Consider the following 23435-nt stretch of genomic DNA (forward strand, 5'->3'; position numbering starts at 1 on the left):
TTCTCAAAATTGTGATATAAAGACTCCATATATGCTATAAGGTGAAGTATAATAGGAAGATTGGAAACACATTGGAAACACCATTTCATATTCAATAATAGATCAAATACATTTTATGCCTGAAATATGTCAAATGATTTAGGTTCGCCGTATATTGGGGTGAAGCCAGCATTATCAACAAAGGCCACCGCAGGAACAAACTCGTCTTTGGTTGAGCAATATGTTCATTTTGGTTACGATCAAGTATTATTATCGATTACAAATGCTCATTATAGAGAAAAATCAAGAAAAGTATTTCAAAAGGCCAAAAGACTTGTTGATATTACTATTCCATCGCCAAGTTTGACAGATGTCAACATATTTGCTGGACCTCATGTCCAAAACACTATTGGTTTGTTATCCAGTTGGATTGAATTAGAAAGTGAAGATGAACTAATATCAGAGTTTTCCAAACAAGTTATGATCAAAGAGTTAGAATATGCTAAATTTATTGGTATAAATCATTTAATAATGGCACCTCCGAAGAATTTAATCAAATTAGCAAATTATTCCAAAAGTGTTAATGATGCTTTAGATATAACCCAAACTCATAATATAACAATATCAATATCATTGCCATTATGTGAAGAAATAACAGAAGATTCTTTTAGATTTCAACCAATAGATTCATTAAGTACTTGGGACATGTGGAATTCCATAAGGACAAGTTGTGATTATAATCAAAGATTAAAAATCTCATTGGCAATACCCAAAAGTGGTATACCAATAAATGTTGTTGAAAGGTGGTTTGCAGAACCAGTTTCAATATTATTAATGTCATCATCTATATTTATTCTTAATAATAAAGGATATCCAGTCCTTTCCAAAACAATTCAAACGTTATTACATCATTTCCATATTAAAAAGCCATTATATTTATTACACGGGCTTGAGAAAGTACCTGAAGAAGTTGATTCTTCATCTTATATGAAATATATCAATTACATATTAGTACGGAATCAAGCACCTTTAAACATCATTGATAAAGTTTCCAAAAATCATCAAGATGTATTATTACCTCCATTACAGCCGTTGGCTACCAACTTGGACGATTTTACATACTCCATATTTGAAAAAGATGATGTGAAATACGATGTTTATGGGAAAGCTATTTATTCTGCATTATCTGATTTATCACATTTACATACTATAAACATTGCAATTGTTGGTGCTGGGAAAGGAGGATTGGTTGAGCAGGTTGTTAAAGCTGTTAGAAAACTACAATCAAGCTCCAACATTTCAATCACAGCTATTGAAAAAAATACTTCTGCGGTTATTTATTTACAAAAGAGAAATTTTGATGATTGGAACCAATCAGTTGACATTTTGAACATAGATATGAGAGAATGGTCACCAAAAGAAAGTCATAATATCATTGTGAGTGAATTATTGGGGAGTATGGGATGTAATGAATTATCACCAGAATGCCTTGAACCTTTGGAAAAATATCTGGATAGAGAAAATGGTGTGTTCATCCCACAATCTTACACATCATTTATAGCACCAACATTCTCACCCAAGATCTATAATTCAATTCGTTCTAAAGGCGGTCAACTCAATTTCCATAAGCAATATGTTGTCAAACAATTGGAATCAGCATCATGTTCAACAAAGATCAACGAGATTTGGTCTTATCAGCATCCTACCATTAAAGAAAGATCAAATAAAAGAAGAACCATTTCTACTTTCAAGATTCGTCATAAAACTGTCATTCATGGCATTTCAGGCTACTTCACAACGAATTTATACAATGATATAGAATTATCAATCAAACCAGACACGCATACTGAAAATTTGACATCATGGTTTCCCTTGTTTTTTCCATTAGAAGAACCATTATATGTTCCTGATGATACAGAATTAGAAGTATTCATAACGAGAGAATCATCAAACGGTAAAGTTTGGTATGAATGGAGTGTCGAAAGTTTTATGTATCTTGTTGTACCGGGTGACAATTCAAATGAGTTTCAAATAAGAGTCAGAACAGGTATGTCTAAAATTCACAATCAAAGGGGTAAAGGTTTTGTCATGAACCTGAATTTTGAATGATCTCTCAAAGATAGATCAGTTCACCCAGCTGAAGCTTGATATTGCAAAATTTATTCATGAAAGTGTCGTACTTACGGTTTGCCTGTTTACATGGAAATTTTATAGGCTTTTGGTAAGCAATATTATCAACTTACATTTTGTATAGGTTTACTATTAATCTAATGATCTACTGCATAGATCTATTGTCTCGACTCTCAAGTATCTTGAATCGACACCCAGTGCATTTACTCACTTTTCTGAATTAGCTCTATTTTCACTACCTACTGCCTAGTACCTCCTACGGTCCACCTATGATTGTGTCAGCCTGGAAGGTGAAATATCTAGATAGGTGTTAAGGACAAAGATCTTCAAGACTAGTTGCAGATGAATTATATTTCTTCCAACAGTTTCTTCCAGGTTGTGAAATCTGAATAAGTTACAACGTACTTACAACTTACAAGTTACAACTAATATCATCGGAGTTTGAGTACGTGTTGTTGTTTTCCCTGTTGTCGAGTTAAATAATTCAGGTACATAAATACTACAGAAATATGTGCAAACATTAATTACGATATATTTCAAAAGCTATGGGTTCATAAATTTATTGACACCTATCATCATCATGATTATCACACCACCTTTTGAATTTTCCGGAGTTTCAGAATTGAAGAGCAGCACGACGTCCAGCAAATTGTTGCAACTCTTTCATCGTGTCATGATCAGTGTAGCATGTTTTGTGATCAATGTTGTTTCTCTTAATTGTTCCAATCTGATTTCTAACCGCATGTTGTGCTAGCTTAGGATAGTAATCAACTATAGTAACTGAATGTTTATGGTTATTAGACAATAGAACTTCTTTTTCGTTTCTTCCGAAACATCATAAAGTTTTTCCGAATTGGCACATATGCGGTTTTTCCAACCTCAACTTTGACACCTTTTAATCAGGACATTTTGTGCATATCATCAAATAAACAACGAGTATCACGAATAGAATTCTACCGCAGTCCAAAAGGTAGAAATGGAGCTGGATCTTGTTAAGAAAACCTTGAAGCTAGAAATTCATGATATGCTCCAATCTTAAAGTGACACGATTGAACCTGATAGAAACAGGTTTTCTGAGACATCATGTAGCATGTATACTGGGGCGGACAAAACTACCGAGCTCTAATACTAGTAGAATGTTACCAGAACTAGCTCATATCTGACCATTAACTATTCTGAAAAAATTCACAACTTAAGACATGGATTATAATAGACAACACTAGCTTCACTAGCACCAAAGTGTATACTTATCAAGATGATATATTAAGCATCTCAACAATAGACCCTTTAGTATTTACTGATTCTTTAAATATACCTTAAGCTGTCTTGTTGAGCACATTTGTACTCCATTTAATGCTCTTACAAGGTAAGTATTGAATCAAACGTCGTTAAGATATTTACGATATATGTAAAGGTCATTGTAATAATAGTATTACAATTTACGAGAAGCCGATTAAGATAGCTTCAAGTGGAACATGTAATATAGTATATACTACGAGCTGATTTTTTCAATTTATCGTGATTCATGTTGTTGTTCTCTATCTGATTATATTTTATTGATCATCATAATTGTTTGCTATGCGTTATGCTCTAAAACAGAGGTCTCTTCATCCGCTTTCACAGTTCATTTCCCAACGCTTTATAATTAAACTTCCAGCTTCCAAGCTGAGATCCTTCCATGCATTATTTGAATCATTTTAAGACGTTTCATTTGTTATAAGGTATAACATGAATTTATACATTAAAAGTTGAACGGCGTTCTCTAGTTTAAGATATATTTTGTAGGTAATAGCTTAATATTGTTAGTTGAGTTCTCAGAATCTTTGGATCCTACTAATACTAATGTGACTAATTGAAAATCTTCCGAAGCTCCATTGCATTATGAGATCAGAGCCAATGACCATAAGCATCATCACTAATTTTGATTCTTATAGACATAGGGGTTCAAAGTTCAGGATCTTCCAGGCATTAAGTAGTAGTATCACACTAAATTCGGAAAAACTTATAATTAATCCATGAACTTGTATGGCTTAAGTTTTAACGATCGCGACGTTGAGAATTAAAGGTGATTTTTTTGCATCAAGAAACTTTTCGAAGTCCTTTCTTTTCCAACATACGCGGCGAATTTGACTGAAAACGCCATTTTATTACTTTCTGTGGTGTTTTCACTTTCAAAAAGCTTCGAGTTGGAATGCGTTTGGGGTATCAAGTTTATAGGGGTACGTCTGAGGTATGGTTGAATTCCAACCATACTCTTTTCGCTAAACTTGTGGTGGTGTTTGTTTGTGCCTGAATCTTCTTAACGGAAAAAGTCTTGGGCGTACCGTCAAGTTTTTCCGTGACGATCGAGAAATTTGTCCGAGATTTTGCAGCATACATAAGTCCACTTTACTATATTTAATTTGTCCCTGATCGATGATGATTTGATCATTCATCTACTAGTAACTTGTAAGTTCTTGAAGGCTTATAGTTATGGTGTATATGGTGTAAAATTACGTTTGTTTCACAACGGTTTCGAGTGGTAATTACTAGTGTTTTGGTCATGAAGTTGTCGGTGAAAATAATCATGGTATTTTTTGTCTATGAGTGCTATACATGGTCAGATATATGTGTAGTAGGTCTTCCTAGCTTCATAACACACGTCCATATTAGAAACATTAGTACAAGATTGTACTATATTATCCAATTATAAGTAGCACACATATCAGTTAGAAATCAACAGCCTTTCACGTGTACACTGTCTAGTATATATAGTATATAGGTTATCTACTGCCTAGCTCCCGAAGTTTTTTAGAAAAGACATCGAAGGCCAGCTATCAAAAAATTTGTGGTGCTATGAACTTCAAAGAGGAGATATCTGTTGAATTTTTTGGTGATCTTACTGGTTTTGTTGTTGTTCATGTTGAAACGAAAATTGACACAGCGACTTACAGCGCTTCAAAGATTTCCGCACTCCGAAAATTTCTGAAATTACATACGTTAACGCCAAATATGGAAGTACTAAGAGCTTTTTGGCGTAATTTAGTATTTACCCCCAAGATTAATGATCGAACTGAACCCTTATTAAAGACATGTCCATTGTGAATATCATATAGCCAATTGGATATCATACAATATCATCCGGAAAATTAATCATGAACTAGAAGGAAATCGGAAGAGTTTTTCCAGGGTTGTGTAATGAACAGCTCACAATTACATTTTGATCATACTATAATTTTCAAAAGAAAGGCCACTTTGGCAGGAAGCTAAACTTTCGCGAAGCCTTTGGCGCTAGAAAATGTCCAACAACGAAAAATTTTCTGAAAAGAACTCATTCGTATTCATTGCCCGTGAAAAAATGGCAGAAAATATAAGTACGGCTAAACAATGAACAATCAAGATCTAGTTAAAGAACTTCCAAGAATGACTTTGGTAATCTTAAAGTGGAACCACAAGCACTCCATTATGTTCAAGATTACTTCGAATGTGAGAACAATAAGAAATCCTAGACATTAAAAAAAGGACGTTCACATCCGCAATTAATTGGTTATTAAACCAAATCTAGACGGCCAACAAAAATTTTGGACATCCAGTTGATACTCCTTTCTTGGTTTAATCTTCTCCACTTTAAAATGGACAGTACAGTACAAAACACAGTACACAATGTTCTCATTTCAGATTTTGCTCTCAAATCTGCATATGAAGTAAATTGAATGTTTGTGGTGTTATTGGTGATGTGGTTGAACGTAGCGTTGATTGTGGTGAAGTATACTTCACACGGGTTACAACTTACACGGTTCTCCTCAGTGTAACTTTCAGGGGGTCTTTAACATAATTCGAGGTGAATGAACTTGAAAAACCATCACGAATATAAGGTTGTATGGGATGTATAATTCAAATGTGGTATTATTATGCACATATTTCAGGTTTGTTCGAATTGAGTAAAATCTGAGATGAGTTGAGTGTTCTCTCCAGCGCTGATATGACTTGTTGAGTTAATTATTCGACGAAAGTTACAAGCAACAACCTAATATCTAGTATATACACTAGTGCGAAAATTAAACATCTCACCTTACAAATCTGTCTCAATCAATATCAATCATTAATCCCATTGCTTTTCAAATGTGTTGAAACTGAATCAATTGCTCTGTTTGTAAATGTTTAAACAGCATAGCTTCTTTACAGATCAAAACATGACACTTCAGTGTTCACCAATGTCACCAACTTCACCTCCAGCATCAACAGCATCAAGGATAGCAACTGACTCATAATTTCCCTAAAATTCTCTTAAACTTATGCAAAATGTCCCATCTTGGAAAATGTCTCCTTTTTTTGCGGAAAAATTCTAAAAAATCATCTGCCTTTTCCCATCTAACTGTTAACGTTGAGCAGTGAGCACATTTCTTTTTCGTTGCAAATCCAAATGCAGATACGTGCATGTCCCGAAACCTGATTCGAATGCAGCTTTAAACTTTGTTGTGATTCAGATAACCTTTTGGACTGAATATTCTTCAACGTAGTTAATTTGAGCCATGTTTCGGTATATAATAAATTGAATTGGCACTTTTATGAAGACTTATATGGGAGATGAGAAAAAAAGGAAATTTATTTATTAACCATTAAACCAAGTCTTTATAAGCTTATAATCCTTTAAGGATAACCAACATTCAATTGGACATATTATCAATTCTATTTACCCTTTAAATATTCTTAGACAGAACATAAACGGGTATTAAAGTTGATTAACTAAGTCAAAGCAAGCAACAACAAAAACAGAAACATTAAATCAGTTAGCAAAAAATAAGGTTTCTATTGTGTCCCTTATTGATATCTGATTATTATACATTTATTTATTTATACCCTTTGAGATCCCAAATGTCAACTTTCCAAGATATTAATCAATTTGATTGGAATTCAATGTTGAGTGATATTCAACAACAACGTGAAAACATGAACCAAACACAACAACCACAATCAATCCCTAATGCTATGACTGCAACTACACCATCAAAACAAGATTTTTATGCAGTTCAACAAACTCAACAACCTTCACCAATTAGTTCAGATGATAATGATATTTGGTTTGATAAATTTTTGAATCAAGATGGTCAAATGAATCAAGATGATCAAAGAAGTTCAATGTCATCAAATGCTTCAAACACAAATGCTACTACCTCACCATTAGAATTCAGTTCATTGTTTGATGTTAATGATAGAGAAGATGAAAGTTTATTCTCTTCAAATGTCACAAGTCTTGATAATTCACCTTTAATTAAAGCTGAAGATTCCAATCAACAAATACCAAAAATGGATCTTCTCAATCAAACAATTCCAGAACAACCAACCCCTGAATCAATTGATGAATCATACCCAATTGATCAACAAGAACAAACTGCTACTAATGCTAACGCCACTGGTAGTGATGCTAAGAAACCAAAAAAGAAGAGAGCTCCAAGAAAGAGATTAACTCCACATCAAAAACAAGCACATAATAAGATTGAAAAAAGATATAGAATCAATATTAATGCAAAGATTGCAGGTTTACAACAAATTATTCCATGGGTTGCAAGTGAGAAAACTGCTTTCGAAATTGGTGATGGAATTAAAGTTGAATCTGAAGGTGAAGTTCCAAGATTAAACAAGAGTATGATTTTAGAAAAAGCTACCAGTTATATTCTACACTTACAAGAATCAGATTCTAAATTAAAAGAAGAAAATGAAAAATTAAAGAAGGAAATTGAAAGATTAGGTGGTAATGCTAATTTATAAGAAAAGTTATGATAAAGAAAAGAATTGATGAGATATATGAAAAGATATGAGTTTTTAAGTTATGTTATATTTAATTGAAGAAGAAAATTATAACGTTAAAGAAGAAAGTTTCAATTCTGCAGTTTTAGTTTGATTTTAGTTTTGGTTTCTATTTGATTTTCCAGTACAGTTTTAAAAGATATGAGAAGAGTATTTGAATTTTATACAACTTTTGATCAAAAGCCAAAAAAATATTTTAGTTTTTACAATAGTTCTTACAATTTAAATTAGAAAAAATAGATGATTGAGCTTGATGTTGATTATATTCAATCATCGTTATATATATATGAAATGAATTATGGGTTTACGTGTTTATAGATAATAGAATGAATTTGATTTTAATAGTTATTTGAAATTGTAGAATTGAAATTGTTTATTCCTGTTTAAACATTGGGTATAATTGTTGGGTATTAAGTCTTGGGTGTTAATCTCAAATGTGTTTTGGTTTCGAACTTTATGTGGTGAAATTATTTTTGTTGATCCCGATGAGGTGCTGCGCAAACCAAAGTGACACATTTTCCGCGAATTCTAAAAGCTATAGCCAAAAGTTGAAACCCATACATCAATTGAGATTTTGAAGAGTATTCGATTGAAAGATTCAGGGATCAGATACTTTGATCATTTATTATTATATTAGTGTAACTTCTAAGAAAGACTGCAAGGAATTTGCTATATAACTGGATACAGCCCATGTTTTGTCTCATTAATACAGTCAGAAGCTAGTACCTCGTAGCTCTTATCGCTTTCCGTTCTTCCTTGGAGTTAATAATTATATGTTGCAACTTGACTCAGGGGATTAAACTCATATTAATGAGATCTAGCTGAATATGTAAAACAAAATGGAATTCGTCAACTCTAATATAAGAAAAGATCATCGATGGTATCAACTCTAGAAACCCAGGAACATTCAAATCATTCATATTATACGCAATCAAGTCAATTTACCCCTGGTCATGCTCCCTTTCTTCTGAGACTGAATAGGTCTGTTATACTTTTTATATTACATATATAACTCAGTTAAGGTTGTATTGAGATTACTCTTGTAATAGTTTTAGCTGATTGCGTCTTTGAGGATCTCATGATCAATAGAAAGTCTGTCGTATTGTTCACACATTACAATGGTCAATAGAATTATATGTCTGTATAGTGAGAAGTGTAACTGTTATTTCCCCCATGTTCTTCAACTTATATATTGAGATAATTAGAGCTTATAAATAGATAAACATTGGACAATATATGAACATCTAGTTTGTTCATACTAAGTGTACTGTCATCAACTGGAGCTTAAAGTTCACAGTTGTATTCATGAATGCCGCAAGAAGTTAATAAGTTTACTTGAAATGTGTATAGAATTGTTGATCACAAATCGTTCTCTGGGACAAATTGTTTTACTTTAAGCTTCTAACCTACTCGAAAAGCATAACCTTCAGCAGAATTAGCTAATGATTTATTATTCCAGCATATGAGTTTTTTTAACTTCTTACTGCTTCTTCATCTTGATTTGCGTGTAAGTTGTAACTGACTTGTCAATCCTAACTCTCCGCATATAACATACCATATTCTATATTCTCAAAACAGAACAAGAAACTCACAATTTCAGACACCAAAAGCTCAATTAAGCTTGAAAGATGAATTGAAGTACTAAGCATGACCTAAAGAACATTCAATTGTCTTAAACAATACTTGAAGTTTATAGTTGAGGTTGAAATTCGCCGGTGATAAAAGGAAGGTCGTAATTTTGTGGCAAGGTAAGCCCTATAAGATATACAACCTCAACAATCTCGTTGATTAGGATAATGAAGTTACAACTTACAGATCAACAATGTGAATAAGTATGTTGAGATATTATATTATCAGCACGTTGGTAATGGATCTACTCATGTTCATATCTACTAACAATACTGCATTAATTCAACAATTTACTTATCGTACAATGTTGCGCAACAGCTCAGGCAATCTTGACGTACATACTGATACAAGATACAAGATCTTCCTTTGTAACTTTTGTCACATTAATAAATGCAACAGAATTATAGAGGACATGTTGAACAACATGAGCCTCCAAACCAACAATATCATTATAATATAAAGACATGTCCCAAACAGCGAGGCATCCAATTCATCTAATATATATCCTTTTGTACCGGTATGGTTTACCGATCATTCTTTCAGCCTTAACAAACAACTATAACCCCTATTCATGAAAGACATTTTCTGTTTGAGTTGATATCGCCGTTCTAGCCTTGATTCCTGTCTCAATATCACTGCCCATGTCAACGACAGCAACTTCAACCCCCTTGTAAATTGAGATCACGGCAGTTTAAGAATTTGTTAACACCCCTGAAACATGTTAAGTACAGGCAATTTGTAAAACTTTATTTTGACATAAACTGTCCAGAGATTCGGAAAAACTTCAACAAATTATTGATTACACATGTGTAAAAGAAAGGTATATCTTGTCTTGATAGCTTTTATAAGCATGTTTAACACCTTCCTTTATACCCCATCTTGATTAAATTGCCTACATATTGACACCTATATAATGACTACGTGTACTACATATACACGTGTAAAATACTGAGCAATTAACTTTTATTAACATTATGTTTAAACTGATGTCTAGCAATGAGTTTTCTATCTTCTATCGCATTTAAACGGACTTTTGAAGATCAATTCTTATCTTTTCACCGGGTGATCATTTAATTATCCCAAAAGAATGTTAATTTATCAGGTGCACCATCTTCAATATCACAATCTTTAGCAAAATTTTTACCATCCATTCTATCATTAATAAAGTTTTCAAAATCACTTAAAGAGATACTAAAACCTGGGCCTTCTGAATGACCTTCAATTGGTAACACTGCATCATTATGAACAAATCTGACAAAAGGTTCATCATAACCTTCACATTCTAATCTTTCAGTGATTAATCTAGCACCCATTGGAACTATGTTGGAAATTTTCCATAAATGATTGAAACTTTGATGATCTGTTGGTAAATCTTTAGTTTCGAAAAGGCCTAATAATGCAACAATATGATAAATATCTGTATCGTGAGCGAATGATAATGTCAATTTCTTGGAGTCATCTTTAATTAATCTAATCAATGCATCAACATAAGTTGAACCAACAGTTGTAGAAAGATTATTTGCAGTACCATATTGATAAAAATATGTCAAATCATAAATATATGAATAAGCTAAATATTCATCATTATTGAAAATGTCACAAATTTGAGTTGTTCCTTGAACATTCAATTCGAATCCACAATAATCTAATAATGATTTAACAATTTTTGAAGAAATGTTCAAACCTTCATTTTGTCCATTTAATCTATCAGCAGTTTTATTCAAGAATGAAGTTGATAATTGATCAATTTTATCTTGATTTGAATCAATATCATAATATTTACAGCTATTAACAGGTGTAAGAGTATTTGCACCTAATTTTGGATCATGTTCTTCTAGATAAACAACAAGACTTTCATTATAAGCTTCACCTAAGAATCCTTTAGCAAATTGCTTTGCAGAAACTGCAACTCTTTCTTGACTAGCTGTAAAGAACTTGATATCATCTATGAATGTCAAATCATCATACTGCTCTCTAAAAAGAGTACCATGTCTATATTGATCTAATAACCCTGAATAAGGACCTTTACTAGTTTCATTTTCAAATTCATCTTTATCAAGACCTTTGAATTGATAATCTTTCAAAAAACTTAAAGGACCTTTAATTTCCTTAACATTAAGCTCTATGATATTTTCAATTATTTCTTTACCTAAGTCTGTAGTTGGATATCTTTCACCATGTCTTGAGATTAAATTTGCTTGTGTAACTTTACATTGATATGGAGCATCCCTTTGTATACCATAACCTGGATTTTGAACATATGGAGAAGCAGCACCGATGAATCTAAGCACGTTGTATTGATCAAGAGCATTTTGGCTATATGGTTTCAATGAGTATTGTTGTTCTCCAATCGGTAATGCTTCAATTGCACTTATGGACAAAGCCAATGTTGATAAAATAGCTGATGATAATTGCATCTTGTTGCTTGTTTACTTGTAAGTTTGAAACTTTATGTTCAATTGATTATATCTGAATCTCTGGGCACTGATCATTTTATAAATTAGGATACTTATTAGCTTTTTAATACCAGTTTCAATGGGTGTTATTTGCCTCTTCTTTGTTGGGGAAGTTCATATTAAGTCGCCTGTCTGCCTTTACCCCTTGATTGAAGCGGATATAATGAGCACTTTTAGTTAACAAAACGGTCATGAACAACCTTTCTAGTCTTCTTTATTGGTTAATTGGATGACTTCTTAGAGGTTTCAGGTTTTTGTTGGATAATTAAAACCATCGTGGGCTCTCTAAATGCTTTTAAAACAAGCTAAAATGTTGATTATTTTCCACGTTTTTACTTATTTCGGTTTTCGGATTTTCGATTATGCACATGTTTAGATTTCCTAATCGGTAAAGCGCATTTATAAGGAACTTTAATCTGATCAAATTGATTAACTAAACTTATCAGATGTGAATCATGGTTGGCTTCAGTATCAATTCATGTTAAGGAAATACAGATCAATTATACAGATTAATCAAAGTTATATTTATAAGTCTATTATTATATCTGTTACTCTATTTACATTATATCTTAATCCCAAAAGAAGGTCAATTCAGTTGGAACACCATCTTTAGTACCACAATCTTTTTCATAAGTCTTACCATCTAATTTATCTTCAATGTATTTTTCAAAATCACTAATTGAAATACTATACCCAGGACCTTCAGAATGACCTGGGATTGGTAAAACAGCATCATTATGAATGATTCTAACAAAAGGTTCTTCTTGATCTTCACATTCTAATCTTTCAATGACTAAACGAGCCCCCATTGGTGCAATATTGGAAATTTTCCATAAATGGTTGAAACTTTGATGATCGGTTGGTAATTCACCATCAAATAAGCCTAATAATGAAACAATATAGAAAATATCTGTATCATGAGCAAATGATAATGTCAAATTTTTAGAATCATCTTTGATTAATCTTGTAATGGCATCAATATAAACTGAACCAATTGTTGCTGAAAGATTATTACCTGGACCTTTTTCATAATAATATGAAACATCTTTAGTATATGAATATGCTAATAATTCATCAGTTGTGAAAATTTCACAAATTTGATTTGAACCTTCAACATTCAATTCAAATCCACAATAATAAATCAATGAACCAACTTGTTCTGGTATTAAGTTGATACCTGGAGATTGGTTATTTAATCTATCAGCAGTCTTGTTTAAGAAACTTGTTGATAATTCATCAATTTTATCTTGATTGATATGTTTATCATAGTTATTACATGCATTAACTGGTGTTAAGGAGTTTGCACCTAAATCATTGGTATCTTCATCAATTTCTTGGATATAACTTTCATTATAAGATTCACCTAAGAACCCTTGAGCAAATTTTTTTGCAGATTCAACAACTCTTTTTTGACTAGCAGAATAAAATTTAATTTCATCACCTTCATTGTATAAATCATCATAACGATCTCTGAAAAGAGCACCATGCTTGTACAAGTCTAATAACCCAGAATAAGGACCTTTACCAGTTTCTTGATCTAAACCTTCTTCATCAAGTGCCTTGAATTCATAATCTTTTAAAAAACTTAATGGACCTTCAATTGTTTCAGTACCATTTTGAATTTGTTCAAAATGTTTAGCCATCTTCTTTCCTTGATTAGAAGTTGGATATCTTTCACCATGTCTTGAAATCAAATTTGCCTGAGTGACTTTACATTGATAAGGAGCATCTCTTTCAATACCATATCCAGTGTTTTGAACATATGGTGAAGCTGTACCTAAAAATCTTAATACACTGAATTGATCAAGGGCTTCTTGTGAATATGGTCTAATTGATTCTGATTTTGAACCAATTGGTAAGGCATCCACTGCGGTTATTGATAACGCTAAAGCTGATAGCACGGTTGTTGATAATTGCATAATCGATGGTAGTTTGGAAAATCACCTCACAAGCCAAGAGTATATTCTTCAATTGACGTGAATCCTTCAAGTATTTATAGATTTACTATATCCATTGGATTTTTAACTCTTTGCCCAATTTTATTCTTTCGAATGTGATCTGCTATACGTTTCAACGTACATCTGTAATATGTATTCTTTACACCCTTTAAATCGATTGGGCAGGAGCGTTTAATCTCACTTCACGATGCACATCAACCGATGATATTTGAGCCAATAGTATTGAGCGATTTGTCACAGGGTCCACCCAAAGGGTTGTTTTTTGATGAAGTTTTGGTTGTTTTCAGTTGATGATTCTATCAAATAATAAACAAATCCACGTTTTTTTGGCTGTTTTTAAATTTTCATATAGTAGTCCCGACCCCGTGGATCGTGCATAGTATAAGTAGAAGCTAAAAGGGTAAAATAGCTTTTTGATACGTCTAGATTGAAGCATGTTATGCTGCTTGAAATGCAACCAAATACAAAAGAGAATTATCGAGTTTGATGCTTAAGCGATGCTCGAATGATCGCTTTAAAAGTACTCACTAAATATACCTACGTCGCCGATTACAGATCATCATTTTAACAAAAAATCAAACAATTATCAAACTAATCAAAATCCTAGCGAATTTGGAGTAGCAACACAATTCTTAGATTCAAAATGATGAATTAAATCTTTCCATAATGTATCACCATTTTGCATGCAAGACTTATTACCAACAAGAATTAAACCATATTTAGCTCTTGTTAAAGCAACATTTAATCTTCTAGCATCTTTCACAAACCCAATATTATTCTGAGGATTTGACCTGACACAAGAAAATATAATGAAATCCTTTTCACGTCCTTGAAATGCATCAATTGAACTAACCATGATACCACAAATTGTCTTAATACTAGCAGGCCTCTTATTACTTGAGATAGAGAAGTCATCATCAATTTCTTCTTGAATTCGTTCATTTTTAGGATTGATTAAATGATCTCTTTGAACCATTTCAGCAACTAGATTCCTTTGTGCAGAGTATGGGGTAACTATACCAATGTTTCGTCTTGATACATCCTTCATAATAACCAAATCTTTTAAAGTTCTTAAAATCATTTGGGCTTCACCTTTATTCTGAAATGTATACCCACGATTAACATCACTTTTGGAAGAGTTCATAACTTTGGATTCCTGATGAACTTTACCATAATCAATAAAAGTCAAAGGCTTTGTATTTTCAAAAGTTCTTTCCTCTTCAGTAACACCATCGGTTAATAGACCTTTATAAAACCTCTTAATAGGGAACTGGGAAATCATTGGATGCATTCTATATTGAACATTTAACATATGTGGATTTTTATAAGTACCATTTTTCAGAATCCTTTCAAATAATGATTGTTCCAAATATGGAATTTCACTAAATGAACTTAATTGTTTCTCATCACCAACGAAAACAAATTTCTGTGCTTCGTAAGCACTTAATGGAATCAATGAACAAGCTTCAGTAGATTGCGTACTTTCATCCATAATAACAACTGGGATTTCCTCGAGCTCTTTTACCTGGTATCCACCTGCAGTCACCGAAGTAGCTAGTACAACTTCTGCCTTTGGTACTAATTTAGAAATCAGTTTACCTTGTGCTTTCATTAATTTTTTATATTCCTCTTTTCCAATAAGTTTTTTACCATATCTTAAATCCAACATAACACTTTGATTGGATTGTGATAATTTATCATAAATATTTTGGTGTAAACAAATTGAACTCAATGGATGTGTTTCATTATATTCCTTTTCTTTCTCTGCTGAAACAATTCTTAATATTTTATGTTTACCAAAATCAATCAATTTTCAGCAATGTTATCAATTGCAATATTTGAAGCTGCAACAACCAAAATTGGAGTTGTACCATTCTTCATCAATTGTAAGATAATTTCATGAATTGTTGATGTTTTACCTGTGCCTGGGGGACCTTGAATAATAGTTATATCATTATCCAAAACATGATTAATTGCATCTTTCTGTGAACCATTTAAAGTTGACTTTGTATAGTTCAACTTACAATTTTCTGATCTGATTTGATTAATTTGTTTATTACCTAGTAATAATTTAATGAAATTGGGATTTGAAAAATGATTTATTGGATTTGAAAGAAATTTCATTGGATTTAAAAGAAAATTCATTGAATCTGATAAAGGTTTCATTGAGTTCAAAATCCTTGAAATTGGGGCAGAACATGGTATAATTGATTTCAAATTTGATCCACTTCTAAGTTCATCAGCATCATTCCAACCATGTAAATTAAAAGTCATTGTAATTATGGGTGCATTCGCACCGCCCGTCAATTCTTCAACAAAAACTTCCCATATTTTTGTATCTGTACCAAACTCTGTGGTGACAAAAAATGATTGATTATTACTGAATGGCGTTGCACGTAAGTGTCTAAACTTGAATGGAATAAGTTCTTTAATTTTATCAGTGTATGGAAGTTTAATAAATACTTGATTCATGGTATCAAGACTCCATTCTGATGAAAATTCAGTAATTGAACCAGTTTCAATTGTTTCTTCTAAATAAAGATGATAACACATTTCTTTGTAATACGTTTCTAGTGAATCATAAGAGAGCTTTGGACCAATACTTTTAAATTTTGAGGAATGTTCAAATTCTTCATAATCAACATTAGATTTGGACTTGGACTTAGGCTTGGACTTTTTACCTCTTGAACCAGAATTGTTATCACCATGTCTTCCACCTTTAGAACCATCTTTATCTAAAGTGAGCATATGCATCATACCCAACATATGATAAACGAAATCATCACTCTCCTTCTTAACAATCGTTTTGCCGCGTAACCCTTCTCTATTGATACAATCACCACAATAAACGAACTTTGTATCAGAAGCATCAACTTCAAGATCAGTCTTCTTTTGACATGATTTACAACATAAATCATTAATTTTGAAATAGGTTTCCAAGTTGTTAAAGAATAACCCATTTTGTAAAGAATCTTGAGTAGTAGGTTTTAATTTTTGCCTAACAACACAACTTTTACAAATCAATAAAAGTTTTTCACCACCAATTCTTGAAACAGTCAACTTATGAATATTATCATCTTGACATTTTTCACATTTTACAGCCTCTTTAGGTTTAACACGTCCAATACTTCGATGTCTAAGGACTGATAAATGTTTCAACATCTCAACCCCGTCTAATTTAACTGAGCATCCATTGCAAATGTACTTCACCATCTTTTCAAAACACTTGCGAGTCTCCTAAAGCATATACCAACTAAAAGGTGAGAGGGAAATCATCATGAATTCAGTGGCAAATGTATCCTATTTAAATATCAATTGCATAATAATTTGTTCATCTCTTGTTCAACTTTATTTAATATGGCGCCTGGAAGAACTTATTATTTTAAAGTTTAACTTATCTTGCATTCGCGTTATGTAATGATAGGAGATTTATCGAAATTAAGGGGTTGAAAGAACAAGACACAAGCGATTTGTTGAAGAGGTACCATAATGAGCTTTTTAGACGTAGGTGTTAATGCTTCCTTTGGTTTATTGGAAGTTATTTTAGAACGTATGATGATTTAATTATGAAACGAAGAGCTTGTAACGGTTACATATCAAAGTGGTTTGCGCCACATTTTATATATCACTTCATTATTTCCTAATATTGAGCTATTATGATAGTAAATATATGAATTTTACTAATCAATAATCATTATTTTGAGCTCTAGTTTCATTTGGTATATCTTAAATATGATTTTAAGGACTTTGAAATTTTTTCATTTTTTGGTTTTTGAAGTCTTTTTTTGAAATATCAAAAGACTGAGTTTCTATTTTGAAATAAATGAAAAACAGCTCAGAAATAATATTTCCAGCTTTAAATCAAGAGATTTATCAGCATAATAATATTATTCGGCATTTTTAAAGTGCCAATACACTCTTAGCTTTTTTATAAATCTGAATTTTCCTTACTTTTAACTAAATAAATGAAGGCTCACTTTTTCTCGGCCGAAAAATATATATAGACTGAAATTAAGTAGTTTCAAAACCACAACTAGAGAATCAATTTACAAATATACGTTTGAAAGATAGCAAACTAGCTAGTAAAAATAATATATGATATTGAATTCATAGGATGATATTAATGTTTTGCTGGTATAATTCCATATAAGGGAAATATTCTTTCGGGTACACAAAATTGAGGTCCAACCACGCATATTTAAGGAAATTGGCGCTTTTATATCTTTCGTACATATTAGCTTTAATAATTATATGATTTATCAATTTCCAATTTTATTTAGTAATTATACACAAGGAAAAACGAAAAAAAATCATTTGTCCTTCTTACGTCTTATAACTTTATCAGCAACAAAGACGGTTCTATCTACAACAGCACCAACAGTTAAAATACCACCAATTGCACTGATAACATTTAGTAAAAATCCACTCCATGAAGTACCATAAGTTTCTTTATTAATGATTTTTAATGGTGACATTTCAAAATGGAAGAATAAACCTGGAATACCACCTCTTGCATGGAATGTATTCGGATGATCTTCATCACGACCACCAGTCAATGGACGATCATGATAAGTTGAACTGAATTGATTTGTTTCCACTTTAGTACCATTCAAATATTCATATCTTGTTGGAACCACTTTTAAGAAGTAAGAATATAAATGATCTCTACTACCTTGAATTGCATTAGTACCATCTAATGGATGACTTGATAATTCTAAAGTCTCAGCAGTATATTTAGAGTTGACATCTGGTCCAAAACTGAAATGATTAATGACATGACGGAAATTGAAATCTTTATTTTTACCATATAGTGATAAATCATGAACATGTCTATTTGGTGCACTATAACTTGCACCTGGAGCAAAATGAATATTACCATTAATTCTATTCAATTTAGCAGTACCTTTAACTCTACAACCTTCACCTAGACGATCATTGATTTTCTTAACATAACCTTCTCTTTCACATTGTTCGACATTTTTACCATCAAAGAAAGCCCAACCAACTGATGCATAAGCTTTTCTTACACTATCACAATCATTACAACACACTTTTTCCTCTTGTGGTTTATTTTCATTTTTATCTTGATTCTTAGCACCATAACATGGACCACAGTAATCAGCTGGAATATCAGCATCAGCATGACCATGATCATCACCAATTTTCATTTCTTCTTCACCAATTTCCTCACCAGTTTCAGTCAACCTTATCTTTGTAAAACCATAATTGGTAACATCTAATTGTAAATCACCACTAACGTCCATTATATCTAAAGACATGATATCACATGGTAAGTCTGGGAAGGTGACATCCAAATTTATATCCAATTTCAAATTACGATCTCTATCCACAACCAATTCTGGATCAATTGTAATTTCGTTGAATTGTCTCCATTCATTTATAATTAATGAGAATAGCGTTAAGATACACGTCACTGTGATTAACCCACCAGAGGTAGTCTTGACTCTGGCATCTTCCACAGTCTTAGAGAAAGCATCAAAGGACAAAAGCCCTCCCTTCTTAGCCATTGTATTTGATCAACAAAGTATGACTTTAAACTTCAATATTTTGTCTTACTTCGTATAGATTTGAACACGAAGTTTAATTTTTCGAGATCAAGAAGAGGCTCGGAGTGAAGTTTTTGGGAACTTTTGATACGAGACACAATCATATAAACTACAGATTTTCAAATATTATAACAAAGGAATCTTTTGGAGACCTTATGAATGCTCTATTAAATTAAAATGTGGTGGTTTATATACACAAAAAAAGAACAATTACTTAATTCAATGTCTTGTTTGGAAACCAGCGACTAAATCACCTGCAACGTTTAAAATTTCATTGAAAATTGCCTTTTTATTAATTTTAACTTCATCTTTGGTAACAGGTTCAAAATTATAACCTAATTGAACTTTAAATTTGGAGTTTTGTAATTTACTAGGTACGAATAATCCAGTGATGACATTTTCACCAGATTCTGATAATGTATGTGAATGATATGAAAAAATTATAGTACCTTCAAATTTAGAATTTAATTCTTGAATTAATTTTCTAATTGGATTAAATTTAGATGTAATGTCTGATGGATATGAATTACTTGTATTCAACAAGTTTTTGAATGCAGATGTATTTGGTAAGATACCTGAAGAGGTAGTTAATGGGATGCTTTTCAAATTGATAACAAAATCATAATCACCTAATGATGGTGTAAATAATAAGTCCAAAGTTTTCTTGTTCAATCCATTGTTATTAATCAATTGTATAGCAACTTTTGATAAAGCTGTTAATCTTGTAGCAATTGGTAATGATAAATTATGAGACCAAGTAATACCTGATGGATCAAGTTTAGTACCAACGAAAAATTGTGTTTTCAAACCTTGAGGATCTTCTTTACGAACTTTTTCAAAATTTGATTTAATTTGTTGATGTGATTGAACAGTTAAACGATCAGATAATTTTGATAAAATATTAGCTTCTTCTTCATCTTCTGGTTTTTTACTTAAATCTAAGATTAATGGTTCTTCTTTCCAATTCCACTGTGAAATGAAATGTAAAATTCTTAAGAACCCATTTGAAACAGAAGATGGAACATCAAATTGACCAGGATCAACAAATGGTTTCAATGCAATTAATTCAACAAGTTCTTCACTTAAATGGGATAATAATAATTGATCATCTAACCATTTTTTGAAAAGACGAACTGTTGGGGAATAATATTGGAATTGATGTGATAATGATGAGATGGTTCTTGTATGTGTAACTGAATCTTGATAATTTTGTTTGAAATTGAAATAAATTGAATCTAATGCATGTTTTTTCTCCTTCTTAGCATTACCAACAGCTCTTAAATATAATGTTTCATCTCTTTCAGTTAAAACACGTAATTTAAAGCCATAACCTTCAGGCGTCAAGATATTCAAAGTTGTAATATCAAAATTATAAGGAATAATATTTTCTTCTTTTGTTAAATAACTTTTATAAGCAGTTTCTGCTGATAAAATTTCATTAATTTTCAATAAAAATGCAGTTTTAACTTTTTCCAAAGCAGAGATTTCATCAGGCCATTTAGTTGAGGTTTCAAATTGTAATACAAGGTCATTAAAAAAGTCATTATTTGAAACGGCAAATGGAACTGGTTGTAAATATGATGTGTATCTTAATGCTGGACTGATTGGTAAAATTGATCTAATTGATAATGGTAATTCAAGTTTGAATAAAATCTTATATAAAGTATCGTAACTTCTTAATAATGAATTATATGAATTTGTAGAAACAACAGATTGTTTTGTTGATGATGGTAAGTTTGGTAATGGTAATAATTTATTAATATTTGTAATATTACTCTCTATTTTCAAATCTTCTCTAATATGAGTTTTCAGAATATAATCAATAATAGATAAAATGATTGGTTCTTTATAATCATTAGACCATATCACAGAATGTGTAATATTACCATCTTTAAATCTTCTTAATGATGATTTTGGACCCCAGAAAGATCTAAATTGTGTACTATCTTCACTATCATTTGGACCTTTTGTAACTAATTTTTCAGCTTCATTAGGATTAACTAAAATGCCCACGATAACATTTAATGATTCCTGACTTGATGGTTTTCTCTTTGATGTATCAAATTCAACAGTTCTTTCAAATCTAACATCAATACCACGAACACGATCTCCTAAACCATATCTTAAAATTGTGGATACTTTATTTGCAATATAATTTTCATAAGTTAAAAATGTAATTTTTTCAAAAGGACCAAAAGCAGCATCACCATTTGGTGAAAGTTGGAAATTAACACTAAAATCATATTTAAGGTAATCTATATTGGAATTTTTCAAAAATAATGAATCAAATCTATCAACAACAACATCATTTAATAAAGCTAAAGTTTTCTTAGCATGATGTACTAAAATTGTATAAGAATTTTTGGTAACTTTATGTAAAATATTTAATTTTGTTGATTTATCAAAAATTGTTGGTGTATTAAATCCCCCTTTAATATATTTTGTTGAATCATTTGAATCTGAATAAAATTGTAAATGACCATCAGTTAATAAATCTTGTTCAGCAATATATTTAATAACACCTTTAAATAATTGATAACTTGAAAATCCATGTAATAAGATTTTATTACCATTTGCACCACCACCATTTAATAAAGCAGCAGTTAAAACAGCAAATTCAAAATGTCCAAAACCACCAGCATCCATTGTAGAATTTAAACCTCTTTGAGATAACCATAATCTACCCAAGATACAAGCTTCTTTGAATTGATCTGCAGATTTTTTAGTTTTATAAAGATATTTCAAATATTGATCATATGAAGTCATTGTTAAGATTGATGCATTATATAATGAAGTTGGAGGCAATTCTAATTCTTCATTTTTTTGAACTCTAATACAATTTTTATTTGGTAATAATTTTTTAGCATCAAAAACACCAAATGGGAATCCCACAAGAACATTTATGGAAAATTTTGTCTTGTAGAAATTATATTCAGATCCTTGATTAATATTTAAAGCTTGAATTTTCAAAACTGGAGTCAGTATATCATCATTTAAATAAGTATAAGATAATTTTAAGAAATCTAAACCTTCTTTTTTGAAAACAGTTTTCAAATTTTCAGTTAAATAACCTAAATAAAATGAACGTTTATGAAGAGCTCTATAATTTAAATAATCTTTAGCTTGTAATAATTCTTTTGGCATTGTGACATTGACATCAATTGATAAACCATGTGGTGATTGTATAGCAGTCTTCAAACCGAAAGAACCAATAATTGATGTGTTTTCAGGTTTACTATAACCAAATTTATAATTGATATTTGTAGGTTTAGGATCATTATATGGTATGGTGGTTTTTTTAGATTTAAACCAAAGTTCAGCATCTTCTAACGAATGTTCTTTTAAATCTGGAATTGTTTGAATCATATCATATAATTTATGTAAGAATTTTTCAATTTTGGCAACTTTAGTGTCTTTTAATTTAACTTCTTTAATTAATTCATCAATTTGTAATTTGAAAATATTTGATTTGAATAATTCTGCAGTTTCTCTAGCAATTTGAACTTCTTGAGCAGATAATGCACTTTTGTTTTTCTTACCAGATTGTTGAACTTCTTGGCCATTGGTTTCTTCTTCATCTTCATCACCTTCACTTTCATCCTCATCTTCATCATCATCAATTTGATCTGATTCTGGTTCATCTGCAACATCCTCATCGCTATCTTCTTTGACATCTTTCTTTGTGAGTTTCTTGATAAGTTGTTCCCTGGTTAATGTGGATTTCTTTAAAGGTTGAACATCCTCCACGATCTCTTGTTCTCTAGTTCTTTTAGCCATCTTTATGATATTTTATTTGATATTTAGATATATATCTTTAATTATGTCTAATGAGCCTTAACAAACACACAAACAAAGGTAAACAAATACCTCCAATCTTCCCAGACAAGGACTATAGTACAGTGGCTTTCAAAGGGAAGTCGTAAATTCAA

At 31.4% G+C, this 23435-nt stretch overlaps 8 protein-coding genes across 8 annotated transcripts; 2 read left to right on the forward strand and 6 right to left on the reverse strand.

Moving 5' to 3' along the window:
- Positions 1-126: 126 nt before the first annotated feature.
- Positions 127-2088, forward strand: HSL7 (protein arginine N-methyltransferase; the record flags this gene model as incomplete). The annotated part of the gene is made up of 1 exon (XM_011277656.1): positions 127-2088. The coding sequence occupies one exon, from the start codon at positions 127-129 to the stop codon at positions 2086-2088; it is 1962 nt and encodes a 653-aa protein (XP_011275958.1).
- Positions 2089-6963: 4875 nt separating this feature from the next.
- On the forward strand, positions 6964-7857 carry BN7_1746 (basic helix-loop-helix domain-containing protein; the record flags this gene model as incomplete). The annotated part of the gene is made up of 1 exon (XM_011277657.1): positions 6964-7857. The coding sequence occupies one exon, from the start codon at positions 6964-6966 to the stop codon at positions 7855-7857; it is 894 nt and encodes a 297-aa protein (XP_011275959.1).
- A 2738-nt stretch (positions 7858-10595) lies between these two features.
- Positions 10596-11942, reverse strand: BN7_1747 (histidine phosphatase family protein; the record flags this gene model as incomplete). The annotated part of the gene is made up of 1 exon (XM_011277658.1): positions 10596-11942. One exon carries the CDS (start codon positions 11940-11942, stop codon positions 10596-10598), a length of 1347 nt encoding a protein of 448 aa, XP_011275960.1.
- A 608-nt stretch (positions 11943-12550) lies between these two features.
- On the reverse strand, positions 12551-13900 carry BN7_1748 (histidine phosphatase family protein; the record flags this gene model as incomplete). Its single annotated transcript, XM_011277659.1, has 1 exon — positions 12551-13900. The coding sequence occupies one exon, from the start codon at positions 13898-13900 to the stop codon at positions 12551-12553; it is 1350 nt and encodes a 449-aa protein (XP_011275961.1).
- Positions 13901-14534: 634 nt separating this feature from the next.
- BN7_1749 (DEAD/DEAH box helicase family protein) lies at positions 14535-15608 on the reverse strand (the record flags this gene model as incomplete). The annotated part of the gene is made up of 1 exon (XM_011277660.1): positions 14535-15608. One exon carries the CDS (start codon positions 15606-15608, stop codon positions 14535-14537), a length of 1074 nt encoding a protein of 357 aa, XP_011275962.1.
- A 137-nt stretch (positions 15609-15745) lies between these two features.
- BN7_1750 (putative ATP-dependent RNA helicase) lies at positions 15746-17152 on the reverse strand (the record flags this gene model as incomplete). Its single annotated transcript, XM_011277661.1, has 1 exon — positions 15746-17152. One exon carries the CDS (start codon positions 17150-17152, stop codon positions 15746-15748), a length of 1407 nt encoding a protein of 468 aa, XP_011275963.1.
- Positions 17153-18249: 1097 nt separating this feature from the next.
- On the reverse strand, positions 18250-19467 carry ERV46 (retrograde cargo receptor ERV46; the record flags this gene model as incomplete). The annotated part of the gene is made up of 1 exon (XM_011277662.1): positions 18250-19467. One exon carries the CDS (start codon positions 19465-19467, stop codon positions 18250-18252), a length of 1218 nt encoding a protein of 405 aa, XP_011275964.1.
- Positions 19468-19725: 258 nt separating this feature from the next.
- UTP22 (rRNA-processing protein UTP22) lies at positions 19726-23283 on the reverse strand (the record flags this gene model as incomplete). Its single annotated transcript, XM_011277663.1, has 1 exon — positions 19726-23283. One exon carries the CDS (start codon positions 23281-23283, stop codon positions 19726-19728), a length of 3558 nt encoding a protein of 1185 aa, XP_011275965.1.
- Between the last annotated feature and the right edge of the window lie 152 nt (positions 23284-23435).

Source organism: Wickerhamomyces ciferrii, contig 00039 (assembly GCF_000313485.1).
Source record: "Wickerhamomyces ciferrii WGS project CAIF00000000 data, strain NRRL Y-1031 F-60-10, contig 00039, whole genome shotgun sequence".
NCBI classification, from domain to species: domain Eukaryota; kingdom Fungi; phylum Ascomycota; class Saccharomycetes; order Phaffomycetales; family Wickerhamomycetaceae; genus Hansenula; species Hansenula ciferrii.